The sequence below is a fragment of the Pterocles gutturalis genome, unplaced genomic scaffold (genome assembly GCF_000699245.1).
Source record: "Pterocles gutturalis isolate BGI_N339 unplaced genomic scaffold, ASM69924v1 scaffold6466, whole genome shotgun sequence".
Classification (NCBI taxonomy): Eukaryota; Metazoa; Chordata; class Aves; order Pterocliformes; family Pteroclidae; genus Pterocles; species Pterocles gutturalis.
In genome coordinates, this window is record NW_010105325.1 from 56,097 (window position 1) to 78,213 (window position 22,117).

The following is a 22,117-nucleotide window of genomic DNA, read 5'->3' on the forward strand; positions in this document are numbered from 1 at the left end:
AATAATCCTAGTATATCTGTAAAAGAAACCTGAAGTTTAATTTTACATTTTAAATAGTTTGTAGGTGCTTCAGATCTTCCTGTGTATTCTGCGGACTGCAGTAATGGAGGAACAAATATTTTAACTGGTCCAGTTATACATGTGCAGAATATAAAGAAAGACCAGATACTGAAAGCAAGGATTGAAATACTTGTAAGTAATTTATTGGGATGTTTGGATGAACAAAAGACTGAGAACAGTTGATTGTACTGTCTTGCCAGTGTACCAGAGTCTTTAATGTATCAACCCCCAAAAGTTACTTTTTTAGCTACCATAAGCCTGATAATCAGGCAGCTGCCCTTTTTCCTCTGTGGGAAATAAATTTTTTTTTCCATTTTTTCTTCACCTCTTACTCTTTACTTCTGAAATCCCTGAAGTATTTCAGAAATATGCATTGTTTCTGGAATTGTTCTTCCCCTTTTTAATCTCTGTATCCCTCTGACAAATTGCCTTCATTGCATAAACATTAGAGCCAGAAAAGGTATGGCAACATGTTCCCCAAAACTTTAGTGAAGAAGAATATGTTTTTTCAAAGGTTAAAAATCAATAGCTTTTTGTAGCATTTCAGTCTTGAAGCACTTAAGGGTTGAATTTTTAAATGCTGTTGAACATCCCAGTTCTCTGGTAGTCAGGAGAGCCACACTGCTGGAGAAAGTAAGACCTGTAGTGTTTTACCCTGAAAAATGTGTAAACAAATACTAATATGGCAAGATGGCCTGTATGAAAGGATACTCATGATTACTCTTAAGAAGTATTTTGTAAGTTGTGTAACATAGTACTTTTGCACTAGAAAACATTTTCCAAATAGCTAGCATCAATTCTAGTATCTGTTAAAAGTTGTAAGTGTCCTGGCATATCCTTTTGATTTACTTTTGACAAGTCAAGCTGATTTCATGTTTGGATACCTGGTAATCCAGAGTAGTGCCATAGGCTATTATGGAGTGATATTTATGCATATTTTTATATTTAGTATTTTAATTATATATCTTTTTTTTCCGCTATATATAGAGTTGTAAAGATGTGCCACCAGTGGAAAAGATTATTAAACTTCTTCCTAGCAGTCGTGTTGCAAGACTACAGATCTTAAGTATGGATGGACAAAAAGCTATTCAAATTAAACATCAGGATGAAATTAATTGGGTTGCTGGCGATGTGATGCGCAACCTTGTATTTCAGATGTATGATGAAGGAGACAGGGAGATACACATAACTCCAGCTGTGGCAGAAAAAATCAAGGCAAGTACTTTTGAGTAAACAGCAGCATAATATGGGGGAGATACACAATGCTGATTCTCTAAAATCCGTAGACATCAGATTACGAAATAATATTCCTCAAGACTGTGTTATTAAACATGGGAACTTCTCTCTCTGCTTAATAAATTTTTAAAAATAATTTAATTAAAATTCTGTCCTTAATGAGATACAGACATTTAGTGAAATGTTAAATAATGCTTCAGGGTAGTGTTATTAAAAACAGGTTTGTAATTTCCAGGGCTTCTAAACACAATAACATAATTCTGTCATAGGTATGATTCTTTAGATCGGGTTTTTTCCAGCATTTAGTAACCTTGAATAGGCATGTTCCTTCATGAAGATTTGCTTATGTCTTGTATCCTTCTGTCTGTCTTCATGCGTGGAGCCTAATACAAAGGTAGAGCTCCACTAAATGTGTGACACTCTTTTTGGTGAGGTTTTTCAGAATCAGATCTTTCCTAACTCAAGAAAGTGAGGGGAACTGAATGTATGTTTTGTTTTGCTTGAGTTTTTTTAAGAGGTTTGGTTTTTTTAAGAGTTTTTTTCTGTATTTTGGAAGATATCACTGGTTACTGTTGGAAAACACACAGGCTTTCCATTGAAGCTTCTGTTGCCTGGATGTTCCTTCATCATATTTAGAATGACCACAGATGTATTATGTAGCTAGTCATTAATAATTTAGCTTTTTATTAATTTAAGAAATTTTAATTTTAGGTTAACTGGACACCTAAAATTAACAGGGAACAGTTGATTCAGGGATTATTACCTGATGTAAAAGTACCAACATCAGTAAAAGATGTACGCTACTGTCTGATTACTTATCTTGATGACCATGTGTCTTTGGAGAGTGCATTCACAGTCAGGTTTGTTAATTTGAAATACTCTTTTATTAATTATGTTGTTGGCAAGGGATTGTAGTTCTGTACAAAAGTCTTTCTACAGAAGCTGAAATAATGAAATCTGTTGGCAAATTAACAGGAGAATGTCGGGTTGGGTGGGTGGGAGCATTTATACAAAGTGTTTACTCATGAGTACTTTACCTGTGTGAAGGACTCCATCATGATCTGTTTGTATCCAGCTCTATAATTAATTTTGTAAGTAGACATACACTGAAGGAGATGATTACTATCTCTGAAAACTTTCAGTAAATATTAGTTTATAGGATTATACTTACTGACCTTACTTAAGAGTCAGGTCACTGGTTACCAAAGAGAAATATCACTATAACGTTAATTGTTGCCCTTACAGAGGTAATTCCTTTGAAGCTAAAGATAGTGTTTATCTCGCCAAATGCTGGATGCCCGCATCTGGTTTCTCAGTCAAAAGCGACAGGCTGTAAATCAAACTTTAAAATTGCCTGTTTATCACTCTTAGTGAGTCTAGGCCACAAAAATCATCAGAGGGCTGGAGCATCTGCCATCTGAGGACAGGCTGAGAAAGTTGGGTTTGTTCAGCCTGGAGAAGAGAAGGCTCCAGGGAGACCTTATTTCAGCCTTCCAGTACCTAAAGGGGACCTACAGAAGAGATGGGGAGGCACTCTTTATCAGGGAGTGTAGTGATAGGATGAGGGATAATGGTTTTGAGCTGAAAGAGGGTGGATTTAGACTAGATATTAGGAAAAAAAAATTTACTGTGAGTGTAGTGAGACACTGGAACAGGTTGCCCAGGGAAGCTGTGGATGCCCCATCCCTGGAGGTGTTCAAGGCCAGGCTGGATGAGGCTTTGAGCAACCTGGTCTGGTGGAGGGTGTCCCTGCCCATGGCAGGGGGGTTGGAACTAGATGATCTTTAAGGTCCCATCTAACCCAAACCATTCAGTGATTTATAAAGTTTCTTAAAATAAATCTGATTCTAAATTACTTTAGTGTATTTCATGTTCAGTTAAGCAGCATTTCTGTTTTCTTTTGTGAAGAGCAGAATAGCAGATTGAATTGACAACTCTCTTCTTGGAAGGAAGTAGAGCAGTGGTTTGGTTTGTTGAATATTTTTAATACATTTTTCCTTGTCATTGAAATACAGTCTCAGATCAGGGAACTTTTTAGGGCTTATTCTATGTAGTTGTCATTAAAAATAACTGGAGGCCATTCTAATGGGATTTTTAAAGACTTCAATGTAATTTTTAGCTTAGAACACACAAAAGGAGTAAGAACATTGTGTTGGATAACTCTTAAATAATTTACAGCTGTCAGATAATTCTTAAATATTTGGGAAGCCAGCACATAATATAAGTTAACCTTCATCAAGTAAACGGAAGGAAAGGCTGAGATTGTTTAAAAGCACCCCAGAAAGTATTTTTAAGAGACTAATTTTAGGCATACTTTAAGCTGATGACTTCCTCTTTATCATAGCAAAAGAGGAAAGGGAAATCTGTTTTTTCTTTTTCTTTCTTTTTGCGGTGGTTCATCTCCTCCATCATTTTTGTAATGTGCTCTGGTTTTGTTTTGCTTTTAAGGAAAACCTGTTTCACTGAAAATTTTAAGCTATGTTAGTTGTAATCAGGTCCTTAAGAAGTCAGCAAATATTTTCATAGTAAGGGAGACTGTGATATCTTTGTATCAGGATTAATGTTGATATTATAATTGGTTTTACAGTAATAGGTGTATTTTAGTATGTAGACAATTGTGTGTTACTTTGGTTTAGAGGTGTTGGGGATGGTTTTTTTAAGATGTAAAACACTCTAGACTTGAATTCTGATTTATCTGGCTAGTGATCTGATCTATGGTAAAATACTGGCAGGCAAGTTATTTCAGATAAGGTAAAATCCTATAACATTGCTGTGGCTTGTTATGCAAGCAGTGTCTGATAAGCTCCCTCTAAGATGGAGGTGAAAGCTACTGTGTAACTTGTGTGCACATGAGGCTTGATCTTCTAACTATGTGTAAGGATAACAAAATTCTGGTTGCAAATGAGTGATAACTGCTGTATGCTTTATCATGCCTTCACGAGAATGAATATAAGTTGATTTTTATATGTTGACTTAGACCACTTCCTGATGAACCCAAACACATTAAATGTAAATTAAAAGGACCAAACACACTGCAGATGGGTGAAGAACTACAAAGTGAAATTGGTGAGTATTTACATATCCTTCAGTTTTTTCTAAGAAAGATACGTTCTTTTTCTTTGCTGTTTATTAGCCTGTTATGTATACAGATGTCATCAAGAGTGAATTGTCTCCTACTATTTTAACAAAAAAAAACAGGTTTACATTCTCATTCATGGAAGGATGATCAGACTTCTCTAATTGCCATTTTACAATTCTGGAGTTACCATCTGATAAAATTTGCTTATTAGTTTGTACATTAGGGCATTCATCATACTGAGTTCAGATTGTTCATGAATTTTTGTTTAGTTCATGTATTCTGAAATCTTACAGGCTGTAACAGCATTTAGACTATTTCAAAGACATGGGCTTCAGAATGAAACATTTTAAGGTTAACTTTAACCTAAGACGAGGGCACGATAGGGATCAGTCTTCTCATTCTCCATCGGTTTCTGTACACAGTTGTTACATGGCATAGTAAGAAATTAAAAATTCTTACAGTATTTTGGGACATTAAAAGCTTGTATGTGTGTGAAGAGAAGAACATAGAACAAACTAACATGTAGAAAAGTAGCTTTCAATTTTAAGTTTTTTTATTTATAGCAATACATAATTTTTTATTCAAAAAAGTGGGAAGCACAAATATGTGATATAACTATGTAGATACTTTTATCAATACTCTTTTGAGACCCAAAAGATGGGGGGATCTTATCAATGTATATGAATACCTGAAGGGAGGGTGTAAAGAAGTTGGAGACATGCTCTTTATAGCGGTGCCGAGTGCCAGGACCAGAGACAGTGGGTGCAACCTGAAACACAGGAGGTTCCGTCTGAATATCAGGAAACACTTTTTCACTGTGAGGGTGACCAGGCACTGGCACAGATTGTCCAGGGAGGTTATGGAGTCTCCATCCTTGGAGATATTCAGAAGCCATAGGGCATGGTCCTGAGAAACCAGCTCTAGGGGTGGCCCTGCTTGAGCAGGGGGCTTGGACCAGGTGACCTCCAGGGGTCACTTCCAACCTTAGCCATTCTGTGATTCTGTGATACTCATGTAAATTTTCTCTATATTGTGTGTATGTTGTATATGGTTTTATATTCTGTATGTTGTATAATGTTCTCTTAAAGCAGCTGCCAAGGTAATCATCTTAATAATTACTTCAATCATCATCATCTTTTTTAACAGATGTAATGATTACAGATCAGTATGGAAATCAGGTTCAGACAGTGACATCTGCATGTGTCAATTCCCTAGGAGTTTCTGGGCCTGGACTTGATAAATCAGCTTTGAAAATAACTTGGCAGGTATTTGTAATAAGATGTTGTATAGTTTATTGCTCTGTGACCTTTGTGTGGTAATTGTGTTAATTCTGTCACACAGAATTGAACCAAAACTGTGGAAAGGTAGTCAAATTAAACACTAGTTATTAAGCTGTAAGAAGGTAGAGACTTAAAGTATTAAAATGTTCTAAGGAATACAGCCGCATCTGTTAAAAACCGTATCACTGCTGCAGCTATACAATATGGGGGCCAGTTAACTTCATGCTTGAGTCAGGTTTGCTTTGTTTCTAGTCCGTTGTTCTATATCTTTTCTTCTAACTTGGTTTTAATGTTTGCTTCTGTGTTTGTTTATGGTGGTACAGTTGATTTTATGGTCTTTTGAAGAACCTTGTAGAATGGACTGATGATATGGTCTGCCATTGTTTAATTTCAAGTGTGTTCTATACATTTTAAAATATGTTGGCTATAAATAAGTTGTGCCTAACTCTTATACATTGCAAAACAGGTTCCCGAAAAATGATTGAGTTTGAAATTGATCACTTCTTACACAAGAAGCCCATTTAAATGTAACAGAAGGAATGGAACTTGTAGTTTAATTTTTAGTCCACTGTCTCACAGTAAGAACAGCAAATAGTGTCTAGCAAGCATAAATATTAAAATACCAAAATGGAAAAAAAATAATAAATTTATACTTCCCTTTATTATTTCTTCATAAAATCTTTTTATTTCTCAATAGGAAAGTACTCTAACCATGAGAGTAAAAGGTGTTCGGTTTAAACCTTGTTTACTTGGAAGCAAAGAATTGTGCTTCGCTTGGCGTGAATTTTCTGACTTTCTCAGAGTAAATTTAATTGCAGGATCCCCTGCTAAATTGCAGTTTGTGGACTGGCCAGAGTTTGAAAAGGTAAGTTAAACAGTTTTGGTTTGTAAAAAAACAATGGGGTCACTAGTCAGCAGGTCTTTTATTTCCAGAGCTTTTTGGAGCACACAATGTAAAGCTGAAAAACCCATGATTTCTTAGTGCTGATGTTTCTAAAAATTGTCAGAATACGACAGCTCTAGAGACATTTTTTATTCTGTAAAAGACAACAAAATGCAACCCAAATTAAGTATTTTGAAATCTGTCTAATTATATAGACATGTTTTAAATGAGGCTATAGACGTGAAACATTTTTCATGCAATAGCTAACTACATTAGTTTTTTAGAAGTAAACTTATTTTTGAGTAATCTAACTCATACGCGTGTGTTTACAACACTGTATTTCTTAATATCTCTTAAACTGTTTATTCTGTCCCATTTACCCTTCTACAGATGATGTGTTTTTCTTTTCTTTGGTGCAGCAATTTTACTGTGGGCTGGATCCTAACACCTGTCTTCCACTGCTGTTTGCCAAAGATACTGTCCTTAATGGTAGCGATGGTTGGCAGCTCATCAAACTCTCTGACAGTTTACAGTCAGAAAGTGGGGAAGGGAGTACAGTACTTAATGAAAAGGATGGAGATTTTTGGTACCATCCATTTATTTGCTGGGTTTTTGTGGGTTTTTTTCAGTGTTTACTTTGGCTATTCAAATGATAGTGCTGAAGTTGCAGCAGAAAGCAAAATAGGGTGGAAGCAGGTAAAAGAAAATTAGATCTCTGAGTAGAGAGCAGGAATAAATATTGGTGTGTTAGGAAAATTGAGAAGGAAGTTATTGAAAAAAGTGAAGCAAAAGGATCAGGGAGTATCATAACTATTTTTACTCCCTAGAAAGCTGCCAAGGAATAACAGAACATAAAAGTTTTAGGCCATTTGCTCTATCTACAACATGGAAGCTGTTTGCTAAGCCTCTTCAGAAGTATGTCCTTCCTTTTAGTCACATCAACATGAGTAACATGTGCAGTTCAATTCAAGTAGTACATTTTATGATAACAAGAGAATGTACATGGGAAAACTCTAGAAATACCTTTCTGGAGTTTTACAGTTCTGTCATGGTCTAGCTATTATGGGAGACAAATAGTATACAAAAGGCAGACACTATTGCTGTGGGGATTCCTGACCTGCCATGAATGTCTGATATACCTAGAACAGAATAGTAGAATGCATTTGTATCTCTTCCAGCCTGTTGCAGTGATTAATGGTAGAGAATTGCAGAAGCCTCTTATTGTTCAGCTGTGTGATCAGTGGGGAAATCCATCTCCTGAACCTAATGTCAAAATCAGCCTTACAAAGAGTAACAACTTAAAGGTAAGCATGGGCCTTATTATGTGACCTTTGTTTAACACAAATTTTTCTTGTCACGTCTACATTATCTTGTTCATTTTTAAGACATTTTTGGAAAAATTAATAAAATATTTCAAGGGCACAAAAGAATAGTTAATCTCATAGTAGTGTCAATGAGTAATGCAAACAGTTCCCAGGACAGATTGCTCAGCTCATTTTCATTATAACTATCACACATATAACAAAATTCCTGTAGTACAGTGTCCAAGTGTAATTAGTGTATATTTTGGATATTCTACTGAACCTTTTTCCAGATTCTACATGCACACCACCCCACTCCATCCCCCACTTTGTCTGAGGTAGTTTAGTCAATAATAATACTGATAATATAATCCAAACTGACAACCAAGTCATTTTTTATCTGGTGGTTCTTTGCTTGTGTGTGACTTATGGTCTGTATGTAAAGTTAGTCAGCAGGTTTGCTCCCTATTTGATTATCCCTGTGAAAATCATTGGCATTATAACCAAATCTTAACAACGAGGATGCAAAGCTAATCTAAATTTAAGTGGTTACTGTCCTTTCCATGAATGAGGTATGAGTGTCAGATGGTCTGTACGTTGGTCTGTACAAAGAAAGGATTTTGACAGAATACTCCATTTGTTAAAATTTTAGTTCCTGTTATTGGAACAAAACAAAAGTCAAACTGTCAAATGTTCCTAAGTGTCAGCGCAGAAACTGTTATGTTGAATGTGTACATTATCAATACATGATATATTCATCCACTTCCAGATATGACATTTTTTTATGCAGGGCTGGTCTTGTTCCCTTTTTGTTCCTGCTTGCCATGCATTTGTGTCCCTCAGTTCTCTCAGAACACACAGCAGCCAAGACCTTTCTTTTGCTCACCCCTGAAGAACTGTACCACAGCCTCACCTTCCCCCCAGTTTAACTATGCTACTATTACCTATTTTTATTGGAATTTTTTAAGGAAGTTTCTTTGTTTCTTGAACATTTTTCTTCTTGCTCTTTTGAATTTCTCACTGTAGAAGCCTGACTCATAGTTTGGGATTTTTTGTTTGCCCCAGCTGCTACCTTTATGATGATGGTAGCTGCACCTCCTCTGAGATTCTAGTTTTGTTGGTCTTGAGAGAACGTACAACCTTGACAGTAACACTGTGTGGTTGGGCTGCGTGCTCAAAGAGAGGATGTGGTGGCATGCTGTGTCTTTTCAGATATTATGCCTTACTCCAAGGAGGACCAGTAGCATGTCTTAGAAAGACTGCATGCTCTTTATCTGAGTGGGATTTCTCCAGGAGAAAGTGTTCTGAAAACCAGAGTGGATCATTTTTATAGTGTGTTTATTACAGTGCACTCTCCCAGAGCTTAACACCAGTATCACTTCTAAGTTACTTTTCATATGTTAGCAGAGAAACCAACTGCACATTTGCTGAGCGGACATTGGATCAGTATTCATGAGTATCTTGGAGAACCTCTTCAGAGAGAACTTTCTTGCCTTGGCATTTTAAATAGGTTGTATCCACAGTCTCCCAAAGGAAATGAGAAGCTTCTGGGAGCTGAAATTCTCAGATAAGCTATCTGTCTATATTTCACGTCCTCTAAGTCTCCTAAGCCTGATATTTTGCGGTTGCAGCATGCATTTCCTGTGCTCCATTGTCTTGTCTCACAGGTCCACAATACAACGAGTATGGCTGAACAGAAACACTCTGAACTCCTATGTGCAGCTCAATAGTGGAAATGCACAAAGCACTGTTTTCTGTAAAAAATTAAAACTTTCCATTCTGTGGTGTACAGTAATTTCAAATACAGATTTATTTTGTTGAGTTGGATATACTCTTCAAAAGAGTTTATGAAATGTCTGTCAATTTTCTTAGCATTTCTTGGTATATCTTTACATTTCTGCCTTCCATTTGAACCATTAAGCACACATTTTTTGCCATTGCTTTTGTCTGGTGACATGGTAGGATAAATTCGTGCTCCGATACTGATCCGTTATGAATCAACTTTCACAATTTTTTTTCCTAAAGTAATTTCATTCTTTTAACTTACTGACATGAGATTAGAGAAAGAAAATAATTTTGGAAGAAGATTGCCCACTTCAGGTATTCCAAAAACATTGATTTTCTGTAAGTGGACACTAGACACTTAGTCTTCTGAAATTTGTGCTGAAATAGCAAAGGGAAAGCAATTTAATGCCAAACACTATTCAGATAATGACAAACATTTGCACCACATTGCTGCATTAGATCATAAATGAAAAAGTTGATTTCCTTCAGTAGAGAGGAATTCATTACAGAAGAACTCGAAGTGTATCCATGACTTCCTTTGCTCTCCTCCAAACTTTAAAGCTACTATCTGAGGTTCTTTTGATACATTGACAAGGTATTTCTTAGGTAAGGCTAATGCAGCATGTACACAAATTTGGAGAAGAAATAGCTTTTGATTACTTTAAGAGTGTATTATTGTTCTTTAGGATTCACACATGTTTCTGTGAGAGGACAGGGATTCTCTATCTGCTACACTGGAGTCCATAGTTTCAAAAAGTTGTGGTTGATGAGGAAAGTGAAGTGATAACTTCTCTTCCATTTAGTGTCTAAAGACAAGTATGACTTAATGGTGCTGCCAGTTGTAAGATTTCACTTTCAGTGCCAGGAAAGTAAAAACGGCAAAGACAGGGCACACATAGAAGACATACCTTGAAGAACACCAGTGAGTTAAAGGGGAGTTATTTTCCAACATCCGAATTGAGCAGGAATTCCTTTAAGTCAATGGTAGAATTCCCATTGACTTCAAAGGATTTAGCACATCACTTAGGTCTGATTCTAGGTAAGTAGATGTATAAGGCGTTTGTGTTATGATCCTAAAACAATACCCACAAGAAGTTACCATTATTAGCGTTTGATTAAATACCATTTCTTACAGTATAGAGATTCGTTCTTGTGTGTCATTAAGTTTTGATAAATAAGGTACTGTATTTCATCACTTGTCATAACACTTTTCTGTAGGTGTCTAGCAGTTTTACATTTTTGGCAGTGGGACTAGAATGGGGGTAGGGGAAGAGAGACACAGATGTTTCAGTTGCTTTTACTGAGTTGTATCATTCTTTAATTTTTGCTACCCAAGAATCTCTGTCCAGACTGGAAGAACTCTGTAAAAGGGACTAAATAGTTTGTAGAAGGTTTTAGAATCTGAAAATATATTCAGATTAATGTGTGCTGTGGATGACATGGTAGCATCAGTAGCAATTAAAAAAATAACATTAATGAAATATTTGAATGTATTAACAGACAAAAGTATCCTAGTTCAGATAAAGTGATTGTTTTCAAAAACTGGCAGAGAAAATTCTGAAACCTCTTAATATTGTATTAATGAAATTCCCTGATTTAGAGTGCAAAAATACAGAGAAGCTGTTGCTCAAATGGAAAGACAGTATGCAGGCAAATGAGATACATTTTATTCTAAGACTTGGTACTACGTCTGTGTCATTGAAAGAATAAAAAAAATTTTTTTTGACAGATTGTTCCTTCAAACCAGCAACATAAAACAGATGAAAATGGTAGGGCTAACCTGGGAGTTGTTAGTATTTGTGCACCTAGGTAAGTAGTGAAAACTATACGGTAAAAAATTGAATTCTGAAATGTCGCTTGCTAGATGTATTTAAGCTGCACATTTCATAAAGTACCAACCAAGAATTAATCTGGAGCTAAGTTGAAATATTTATTATTTTTAGGCCAGTAGAAGGCCAAATAATAAGCTTTAGGAAATTAAGTGCTTAACTAAATAAAATTCAATAGCTAGTGCTTTTGGTCTTCTGAGAAACTGCTGCTCTTATTTTCTGAATCCTGTTTTTTTCTGGTCATGGTAAAACACGGCTTATAATTGTCAATCTGTACCTTGTGCAGATGGTGTCATAAACCACTTAAAATATTTGAAATGTACAACCTTTGGGTGACCAGATCCAGACACTACGCTTTCAAAGTAGGAACACATTTTAGGAGTGTTGAAACCCCGCTTCCTCTGGGTGCTAGCCATTGTTTTAAAGGATTAGGTAAAGTGTCCAAAATAATTTTAAATATATATATATATTTATTTTTTCTTACTTGCAGTAGAACTAATGAAGTCTGATTTCCTGCAGATGTGTGTCCTGTGGCTCCAGCTTCATGTCTGTCACCTTGCCTCCCCTTACATTCATTTCCCAAATTCATTATTTCTATATCCTCCTCATGTTCACAGTTCTGCTACCTATTCCCTGCATCCCTGAGCTTTTCTTGCAAGACTAGGTAGACTTTAGGTAGCATAGAAGCTAGCAATAAGTGCTTGTTCTTGAACTTCTGAAGTATTTCATGGCACTTAACATTTTTGCATACATATCTGCAGGATCTGACCCATAGTATTATTTTGCATTTGGAAGAAAATCTATTTTAAGTGTATTTCTAATGCCTGCATCTTGGTAGAAGGATGATGAATATTAGTTATCAGTCTATTACTGGAGGTTAGAAACAGGCGTGCTCAGTGGTAAGATTATGCTGTTTGTAGCATAATCAGAACTGGCTGGGGAGTGCAGCCTCTATGCAGTTAAATACCATATTCCTAGTTCTGTTTAAAAACTTAAATTTCAAGTTTTTAACATTGTAAATAAAATGAGTTATTCTATAGCAATGAAGTTATTATATACTTGCAATGTACTTTCCTAGATGTCAGTTGTATGCAGATGGAAACTCTCAAAGCAGAATGCTCTTCAGACAGCATTTTAGTTAGCTGTGCTTGCTTGCCACCTTCCTGTCTGTCTTCTGCAACTTAAAGCTGTAGGTGTTGGCATCTTACAGACAGGCAATGAAACATGATCAAGCTAATGAAATATTATAGCAAAATTAAATTTAATAAGCTATTAAGAATATCTTAAACTTGTGATTTTACTTGTCTAGCTTTGCATTAACACTTCAGTTTTTTTCTTCCCTTTAGTACTGATAACTTCTAGATATTTTTTGATTGTGCTTTCATGTACAGAATTCAGACTTGAAGTCTGTTGAAAATTGTTTTTTCGGAAGAAATATTTTATAACAATTTTTATGATGATTTCTGTATGTTTCAGAGGAGAGCACACTTTACAGCTTAAAGCTGTATACAACAAGACCACATTAGATTGTCCTATAGTCACGTTAAATGTCCTGCCTGATCCCGAGAAACCTGTCCGCTTGAATGTTAAATATGACAAAAATGCTTCTTTTCCAGCAGGAGGTACCTTCCCTGGTAAGTATAAGGATTCTTCAGTGGAAACTAATCATTCAAGAGCTTTGTAAACCTATGAAAAACGATTTTGATGATTCTCTTGGTGTATTTTCCTACTTTTTTTGGTCTGTTTTGTCTCAGTTATTTGTAACAGCCATATCTGAAATGCCTCTGTAACACTTGGAGAGAAAAGATATGTACACCATCTTGGGAAAGCATTTCGAAAGACCTCTTACTTGTTTGTTCCAAATTACTGGATTTATCTGTCTATAAATTGTAAAACTACAGAATCTCTTCTCTGTCCTTAGTGAAGTAATACCATATTTCAGTTTCTGATCTTCACAAAATATGATCTGAGCTAGTTAGTGGCTGTTTTCCCTCATCTCATTTTCTAGGAATAGTGACAAAGGAGGTAGCTATGAAATTATAGGCTGACTGTAAGCCAAGGGGAAACAAAAAGTGATAAGAAGTATGCCAGGGACAGAATATAATACATATTACAGAAGGCAAAAAAAGACTTCAGTAACAATTTAGTGACATTGAAAAACAAAAAAATTTGAGACTTGGAAAGTCTGCTGTATTTTGTCACTGCTACCTGTGAAGGAATGTGAGGTAGTTTTGAAACTAATTTTTTTTTTCCCCATTTGATCACATTTTTGGTTTTAAAAAAGAAAAAAATTTAAAATGACATTTGAATCTTCAAGAGATGACTTTTAGACCTATTTGGTGAAGTAAACAGTTACCAATTTCCTATACTGAATGGTATTCACTTAAGAGTTATAAATAGCTTAGGCAGGAAATTGCTAAATTACTAACTCTTACATGCTAGTCCTATTTAATTTGGCCTTTGAGAGGAATAAATTAAGGTGGCAAATCTGATGCAGTTTTCAAAAAAGTTTCAGGAGAGGTCAGGGAAACTTTTCATCAGTAGATATGTTTTTCAGTACTGGGCAGTTGTTGGAAGGAATATAAAGAATATGATTAAGTTGGGATAGATGGATAAATGCAGAAATGGAAGCAGGTTGGGAACTACGTGATGTTTGTACAGGAAAGTGGTGCCTTGCAAATGTGTTTGAAGGAGCTGAGAACTGTGTGAATGTGAGTGATCCTGCTGATACAGAGTACTTGGTTTCTTAGAGAGCTTTTGACACATTCCTTAACCAAAGGGTCTTGAAGTAAGCTGGTACAGGACACTGTCCTTCCTATACTTCAGTCTTTCCCTTGCCTTTAGGTGGACTTAACACCAAAAAAATTGTCTATCTAAGGAGTGTTTTCAGTTCTGTTCTTGTTTCACAGTGTGATTTCATCACAGGCATCTGAATTTTTCCCACCTATTCTCTGTACTCCTTTGTAAGTATTTCTGGATTCCCAGATGATAAGCATCTCTCAAAGGTGACAAAAATCAGGAAATCTGCTTCATGCAAATCCATTTGTTATATCCCAAGTCTGTGTGAAATACCTGCAACATCTATTCAAAAATTATAGCAAAATGGATTTATTTGTAGTACTAGGAGTTGAGAAGCAGAATACCTCCCACAAATATGAGGTCTGTGGTGTGGGGGGCTTGTTTGTTGACCAGAGAAGGTTCATATTCAAATATAATAGTTATACTGTCATAACTTGATGAGCTAACATTTTTATGGAAATAGTTTTTTGTTCTTTAACATATCCCATACAGTGTTATGAACTTGACTAAATTCACAAGGTATTTTAGTTTTGCCTAGAGAAAGCATAGTATAGAATCATAGAATCACTGAATGTTTTTTGCTGGAAGGGACCTGTGAAGATCATCTAGCTCCAAACTCCCTGCCAAACAGACCCTTGTGTAGTATAAATCAATTAAGCTTTGAGAGAGGAAGAGAATTAAAGAGCTTCTTCAGGTAATAACGTATATATGACATTAAATTTTGATACAAATTTAGATATTAAATTCCTTATTAACAGCCTCATATTTAATCAACATCCTAATTAGTGGATTTACTGGTGAACTTGGGTACACCTGAGGGCAGGCATTGTAATCTTGGAGGAAGCTGTGCCTGAATTTTTCATACACATCAAAATACAATCCTTCCTTATAGTGCAAAATTTAGTTCTATGTGAGCAGTGCAGCTTCAATTACATGCATGAAATTCACCTGTAACCATAGCGTCAAAGTGCTTAGTTCACACTTTCAAATAGAAGAAGGGTAGCTTTATTCTAGTTGGGTGCCATCTCCTTCAGACCACCAAACTTTCTATGGAACATGTAGGAAAAGCTGAATTTTTCAGATTGGGATATGAAATGGCAAGTATTTTGACTGCAGAACCAGTCAGCAGCAAATAGAGGAGTGAAACGTGTCCCTGTATCCTACTTCTAACAGTTTTAAGTATGTGATGTTAGTCTGTAAGAAGTAGCCAAACTCAACTTCAGATTCATAGCCTGAGTCCTTTTTGTTACAGCATGGCTAATACATGGGGAAAACCGTAGTGGTGTTGGTACAATCTTTTTGCAGCTACTGAGCCTTTCTATCCAGTAGTTCAGTGGCTAAAGCACTTGTGAAAGACCACAGAGATCTGTATTTCTTGTCCTTGAAGGAAGAAATCAGCTACTTAACTAGCTAATGATTGTTCTTTCCTGAGGGCAGGAAGAAGCCTGGCTTGCTATTTTGATGGGAATGATAACCTGGGAAAGGCAGACTTGAAATTTGAGGGGATTTTTAAAGCAGTCATTGGGTAAAGTAGGTGGGGTTTTTTTCTAAGGATTGTTACCTGGTCTAATTGTAGGGCTAGGGAGGGAAGGTTTTCCATGCCTGGTTTTAAAGTCTTTTGTTGTTTGTGTTCTGTTGGAATGCGGGTTTTGTGTGTTTTTCCTCTAGGTATGAGGGAGACACAGAAATTAATGGAGTTTGGTCGTCTTAATTCTGAATAAAAATAATTTTGGAAAAAATGTTGTCTTTCATTCTACAGATTTTATGGTTAGTGTTCTTTCTGAAGATGACAGCATTATTAAAAATATTAATCCAGCACGGATTTCTATGAATATGTGGGAAGCACAGAGCGGCAGAACTAGCATACCAATTGATGTAAGTCATCAAAATGCATTTTCAAAATAGGTGTCAAAATGCTGACGTAGTAGAACATATTTGTAGTAGAAACTTTTCTTCATTTAACTTAGATCCTGTTGTAGATTTTGAATAACAAGTGGTACATATCAATCATTTGTTTATCAATATTTGTTCTGTTACAAGTTGTCAGACTGTTCAAACATCAAGACTGTAGTAAGGATGAAAATGCTGCTGCTCTGCAGAAGCTAACTACTAGGGAGCCTATTGATAGTTGCCACCCTGAATTGTGCAAAGACAAGACTGAGAATTAAGAATATGAAACTAGCCCCTAAATTATAGGTGATCTCATTGAATTACTGTGTGCTATCAGTACTGCAAATCATTAAGACTTGATAGCATCTTACAAGTAAGGTACTTCAACTTTCAGTATATTGCATTAAATTTTTTGCATCTTTGCAGGTTACAACATTTAGCTGTAGTAAAGTGAAGGATGACAAGGAAGATGGCTTCTTCTACTTCAGGTATAGCAGCATTCATTTTATAATTACTGATGCAGCTTACTGAGCAAAATACATAGTTTGAAATAGAAACAAGAGTTTTAGGTTTTGATAATAAATATCTGTTATAGAATTAGGATGATACAGTGCTACAAAGTGGTTAAAGATACTAGCAAGATGCAATGAACATGAGGATTGAGTTCTTCCCTAGAAATGTTTGACATGGCTTTAATCTGAGAGTAGAGAAGAAAAGAGTCTAAGATAATATATTAGAATACATCATGAGAAATGCTAGCAATGAAGGGACTACATCATCTGCTTGTCACTTGTCTAGTGACATTCCTTAATTCTTTTTAATGTTATGTTCAACTACAGTAGAATTGCAGGCTGGACAAAGTGGACTTAACTCTGATTTTCTGTAACTGTGTATTAATCCTGAACCGTGACCTTGGCCCTGTCAGTTTAGTGGTCTTTCCTTGGGTTACTTATTCAGAGATAGTGTCTTACATGACAGGCAGCAGAACTAGAGCTTATCATAAACTGGTGCCTGACTGCTGCATTCTTTCTACATCCATTCCCGGCAGGCATACTATGGGATCAGTTAAATAGTTGTGGTACTGGCTGTTCATTCAAGTTCTTGCCTCCTAGGAGCAGACTTTTCTTCTGCTTTTTTAGAAAGCAGACTTTACGATCACCTCAGTGCAGCAGATACCACTGTTGCACAGCTGATCCTGGTTCCTGCATCAGCGGAACAGAGGCTACTGCAGCTCAGCTATGTCAGGATTCCAGGAGCATCTGAGTGGCAGCACTTGAAGAGGTGATAGGAAGTTTCCTTAACTTGCCTCTCAGCTGCAGCTCTCCTCTTTTTCAAGGTGCATAATAGTTCAGGAAGCCAGGCATCCAGTTGGTAATCCCTGGGAATCTATGTGCTTTCAAGACCTTGATGTAGCATTAAGTCTTCAAAACTTTTTACCCTGGGGAGCTGAGGCTCAAATCCAGGGTTCTGGCCCTGCTTGATATGCAATGCAAATGTACCTCCATCTGTAATTCCCTCTGCCATATCCAGCCAAGAAATGATCCCATCTGGGAAAGCAGTTGATAAGACCTTTGTTTATGCGTGGCTTTTTGTATCATTATTGAGATCTGTCTTTACTGTGAAGGCACTCAATTGAGGTGCCAAAGCCTTATAAGGCTGAGTTTGGCAGCTATAGCAAAAGAAAACTCAGGAATAATGCTGCAGTTTTGCTTTTAACAGAGCAGAGCTTTCTGTGTGGGTAGTCCAAGGTTATGGAATGAACTTCTCCAGAAACAAAGGATCACTGCAGACTTGCACTAAGTATGAGGTGCATTTCTGTGACCTTGGTCATTCTGATAAATTCTTCAGTTATAGGTGTAGTTAAAACATAAGAACCCTCTAAAACGTTATCAAAAAAGGCACTCTGCACCATCTATTTGTACCTTCAGAAAAAGAAAACTAGAATGAATGTGCCAATGTGTAGTCATGTTAATAAATGTTCTCCTGTTGTCAGTGTGATATAAACTAACCTATATAGATTTGAATATGGAATTATGAAGATCTTGACATTGATACCTGTAGTTTACTAGTTGTCCACAAATGTCCAGAATTAAGGCATCCAAACTTTTTGAAAAATTTGAAAGAACAGATGGTAGAGACTACCCGTTAGCAGCCATTGTAGGAAAGTATGAATTACTGATTGCTGCCAGTGTCTGTGGGGATCACTGTCTACCACCTGGTTTCTCTCAACTTTTCCTGTCCTTAGCACAGTCACAGATAGTTTTCATCTATTTAATGCCAATCAATAACATGGATGCTATTACGCAGTCTTGCAACTTTCATAACAGTTGTGCAATTTCTTCTTTTTCTAAAGCATATGTCTGGTTAGATGGTGTTCAGCCATGAGCTCCTTAGCAGTTTATTTACAACTCAGTTTTTTAATGCGTCCTGACAAGGCAGATGCTACTTTCAGTCTTAACCTAGATAAAATGCAGAAAAGAAGGTAGAATTGTTCCTTCTTTGTATGAAATACAAAAAGGAAAAGTCATGGGCCGTTCTAGAAATAGGTAAAGCTTTGGGATTTTGTTTTTTACAAGTTAAACATTCCAGGAAATCTTGTATCCTACACTCCTTCCCAAACAAAATAACAGGAAACAAATTGCTTAATGATATTGACAAAACAGATAGAAAGCTGTATGTTGACAACAAAAACCCCATTAACCAATTCAAGAGTGCCACAAGTTATCCTCTCAGAGAAATGTCTGAATCTTGGTTTTAGAGACTCTTGGAGACTGCATCTCCTCAAAAGTTTCTAAGCATTCAAAGCATTTGTAAGTCACTGCTATCCCTTTTTAAACACTGCAGCGGTCTTCTGGATGCTGTGTGGCCTTTCTTGCTAGGTGAAGTTCTGTTTATAGCAGCAGAAGCACAGCAGTCTGTCTCTTCTTCATATTTTGATATTAAGGGTTCTTTGCCAGTAGTCTGCACTTGTAATGCTATCAGGTAGAATAAAAACTGTTCTCTCTCACTATACTCAACCTTGGCCACTGGTCCAAGTTACCCAACTTTGTACACCTTCTGAGAAAGAGAAGGAATTAGCTACTCAGATTTTATGTAAATTCAAACCAAATTATTAGATTTGGAATGGATTTGTTGTTGTTGCAGATCTAAACATCTCTATGCTCTGTTTCAGTAGCTTTCTGAAAATTCATTGAATGGGAAGTGAAATGACACAGACATGCAGATCTCTGAATAGTAGGGCCATGAAAAACTTCCTGTCAGCTAGCAGAGACAAACTCTTGGAGGAGACGTTCTTCATCCAAGTTCCCAAAACCCTTACCATAGTTCCTTGAGAAACTTTCATGCCGTTCTTGCTGAAGGAGGATTATTATGGAGAAATACTCAAATATATCATGCCTTAACAGGACTTTCTAACTAGTTTGGAGGACTACTTTGAATTTTAATTGCTTGCATATTTACATGTGTCTTGCTTCAAAATTTACTCGATTTTCCTTGGGTTTTGTTTTTGATTTATTTAGGGATAAAGTGGTTCCAGAAAGAGTGGGCACTTACAGTATCCAGTTTACCTTTGCAATGGATAAGACATATACACTCAGGAGTGACCAGGTTTGAATCTATAATTAATTACATGTAGCCAAGAACATGTAGTACAGAATCGTCTGAGAGAAATGTTATGATACTTTGTAGATTCAGAATGTGAATACTTTCACTTGCAAGCTTTGCAAAAACATATATTTTTATTTTTTGATAGTTACTGATTTAAAGCTGTTGATTATCAAAATATGTTTTCGTTAGCTTTTATAACTAAGAAATTTTGTGGAATAAAAGAGCTGCATAATTTTCTACCTAGCAGAACTGGTTTAGTGTCGTCCTAATTTATGTCAAGATGGTCAGTAAATTTCAAATGCATTTGTTTCAGTATTCTTTGAGCAACCCATGTGTGCAGGTGAATTGCAGTGAGTTATATCAGTCTTTATTTTATTTTGTTTTGTTTTATTCTTCCTCCTTTTTCTGCTAGATTATAGTTGAAGTTGTACCTAATGACCCTGTACGGTTGTTACCTGATTGGTTACCAGCTACTCCAGCAGTTTCCAATGTTCGAACTCTTACTAGCCGTACGCTGGTCAAGGATTTATACCTCCATGTAATGGTAACTATACTTTAATACAAAATCATAATTAGGGAAATATATAAGACTGCTAAAAATATGTTGAATTTTGCTGTAAGGCATTGCTGCTATCTCTTTGCTGATTAACTTCACAAAAAAGATGTAAATCAAGGATTTCCAGTATATTACAGGTGTATCTTGTTTTATTTACGTACAGATGATGAAAACTAAAATGTGCAATCCATGCTGTCAGGCATCTCAATTGAAACCCATTTCTTGTTGCCACAGGAAAAAGATGCTTCAAGAATAGATTCTGGTGGGAAAACACTTATATATACAGCAGATGTTTTTATCTGATTTTTCTTCCAGGAGAAAGTTTCTCTTAGAAATCTTATACTATCAAAAACAATTTTTCCCTGAACTTTGAACATTCACAGGGATACAGGGAGATCACTTGCCAGTTACTGCCATGAGCAAAACAGACTCGACTTTTAGAAAATAAATTTAATTTATTGCCAATTAAAATAGATTTGAGTAGTGAGAAACAAAGACAAAAAAAGTAAAGCAACACCTTCTGCTTCACCATTTCCCAGGCTCAGCTTTGCTCCAGACTTCTCCACCTTTCCCCAAGCAGCACACGGGGACAGGGAATGGGGGTCATGGTCAGTCCATAACAGCTCCTCTCTGAAGCTCCCTCCTCCTCATAGTTTCCCTGCTCTAGAGTGGGTCCCTCCGTGGGCTGCAGTCCTTCATGCACTGCTCCAGCATGAGCCCTCTCCACAGGCTGCAGTCCTTCAGGAAACATCCACCTGCTCTGGTGTGCGGTCCTTCATGGGCTGCCATGTGGGTATGGGTATCTGCTCCACCCTGGTCCTTCACGGTCTGCAGGGAAACACCTGCTCCACTGTGGTCTTCCCAGAGCCTGGAGTGCCTACTCTGCCTCCTTCTTCTCTGGCCTTGGTGTTGTTCCCTCTGCTCTTAAGACCCTCCTTTGCCTGTATATTTTTTTCTTCACTATGTTTTCTGAGATTCAAGCCACCACCTTGGCTGAGGGGCTGAGCCGTGCCCTGCAGCAGATCGGTTGGAGCTGGCTGGAACCCGCTGTGTCCAGCACAGGGCAGCCCTGGCCTCTCCTCAGAGAGGCTGCCCTGCAGCCCCCTTGCCATGCAAACCTAATGCAGCATATAGATTACTTTTTTTGTTTCATGTTCCAAACTAACTATTTTGTCTTTTTTACTTGCAGGATGCATACAACAACCACACTGGAATTGATCTATTTGGCAAAATAATAGCGAAAATTAAGAGCCCCAATGAAGATGATGATATAGAGATCCCACAGTTTCAGGGAAAAGTCAGTACAGTTGAGTTTCCACTTGACAGAGGATCAGCTGAAATTGTAAGCATGCCCAAAATACCCAGTTAGCTCTATGAGCAATGGATCTGATAAGGCCTATTTTCCTTCAGTTTCAAACTTGATCTTGTACCTTGTCATGGTTTGTAGAGGTTTAGCATATATTGTAGCCTTCCCTTACTGATAAGTAGATAAATTATTTCTTCTCTGTCTGGTTGCTGATTTTAGCACATATTGTAGCCTTCCCTTACTGATAAGTAGATAAATTATTTCTTCTCTGTCTGGTTGCTGATTTTAGCACATATTGTAGCCTTCCCTTACTGATAAGTAGATAAATTATTTCTTCTCTGTCTGGTTGCTGATTTTCAGAAAACCTTGAAAGAAAGGCATTCTTTAAACTTTTTGTACTTACCAAGTGAGGGAAGTGTACACATACATTCAAAAACTCAGGGACTGGGACATACAGCGTCTTTTCCTCATTTGAATTTCACGTGTAAATAACACTTCACCGGTTTG

At 36.7% G+C, this 22,117-nt stretch overlaps 1 protein-coding gene across 1 annotated transcript in view; it reads left to right on the forward strand.

Moving 5' to 3' along the window:
* SMCHD1 (structural maintenance of chromosomes flexible hinge domain containing 1) overlaps window positions 1-21,673 on the forward strand; it is a 67,386-nt gene extending 45,713 nt beyond the window's left edge. Inside the window, exons 23-36 of the mRNA XM_010087348.1 lie at window positions 58-192; window positions 1,048-1,275; window positions 2,008-2,156; window positions 4,274-4,362; window positions 5,522-5,640; window positions 6,353-6,520; window positions 7,717-7,842; window positions 11,354-11,433; window positions 12,930-13,087; window positions 16,012-16,127; window positions 16,569-16,630; window positions 19,661-19,748; window positions 20,161-20,292; window positions 21,494-21,673. Of these exons, the coding sequence (XP_010085650.1) occupies window positions 58-192; window positions 1,048-1,275; window positions 2,008-2,156; window positions 4,274-4,362; window positions 5,522-5,640; window positions 6,353-6,520; window positions 7,717-7,842; window positions 11,354-11,433; window positions 12,930-13,087; window positions 16,012-16,127; window positions 16,569-16,630; window positions 19,661-19,748; window positions 20,161-20,292; window positions 21,494-21,673 (1,830 nt within the window). The remainder of the gene's footprint in view (window positions 1-57; window positions 193-1,047; window positions 1,276-2,007; window positions 2,157-4,273; window positions 4,363-5,521; window positions 5,641-6,352; window positions 6,521-7,716; window positions 7,843-11,353; window positions 11,434-12,929; window positions 13,088-16,011; window positions 16,128-16,568; window positions 16,631-19,660; window positions 19,749-20,160; window positions 20,293-21,493) is intronic.
* Window positions 21,674-22,117: the final 444 nt, after the last annotated feature.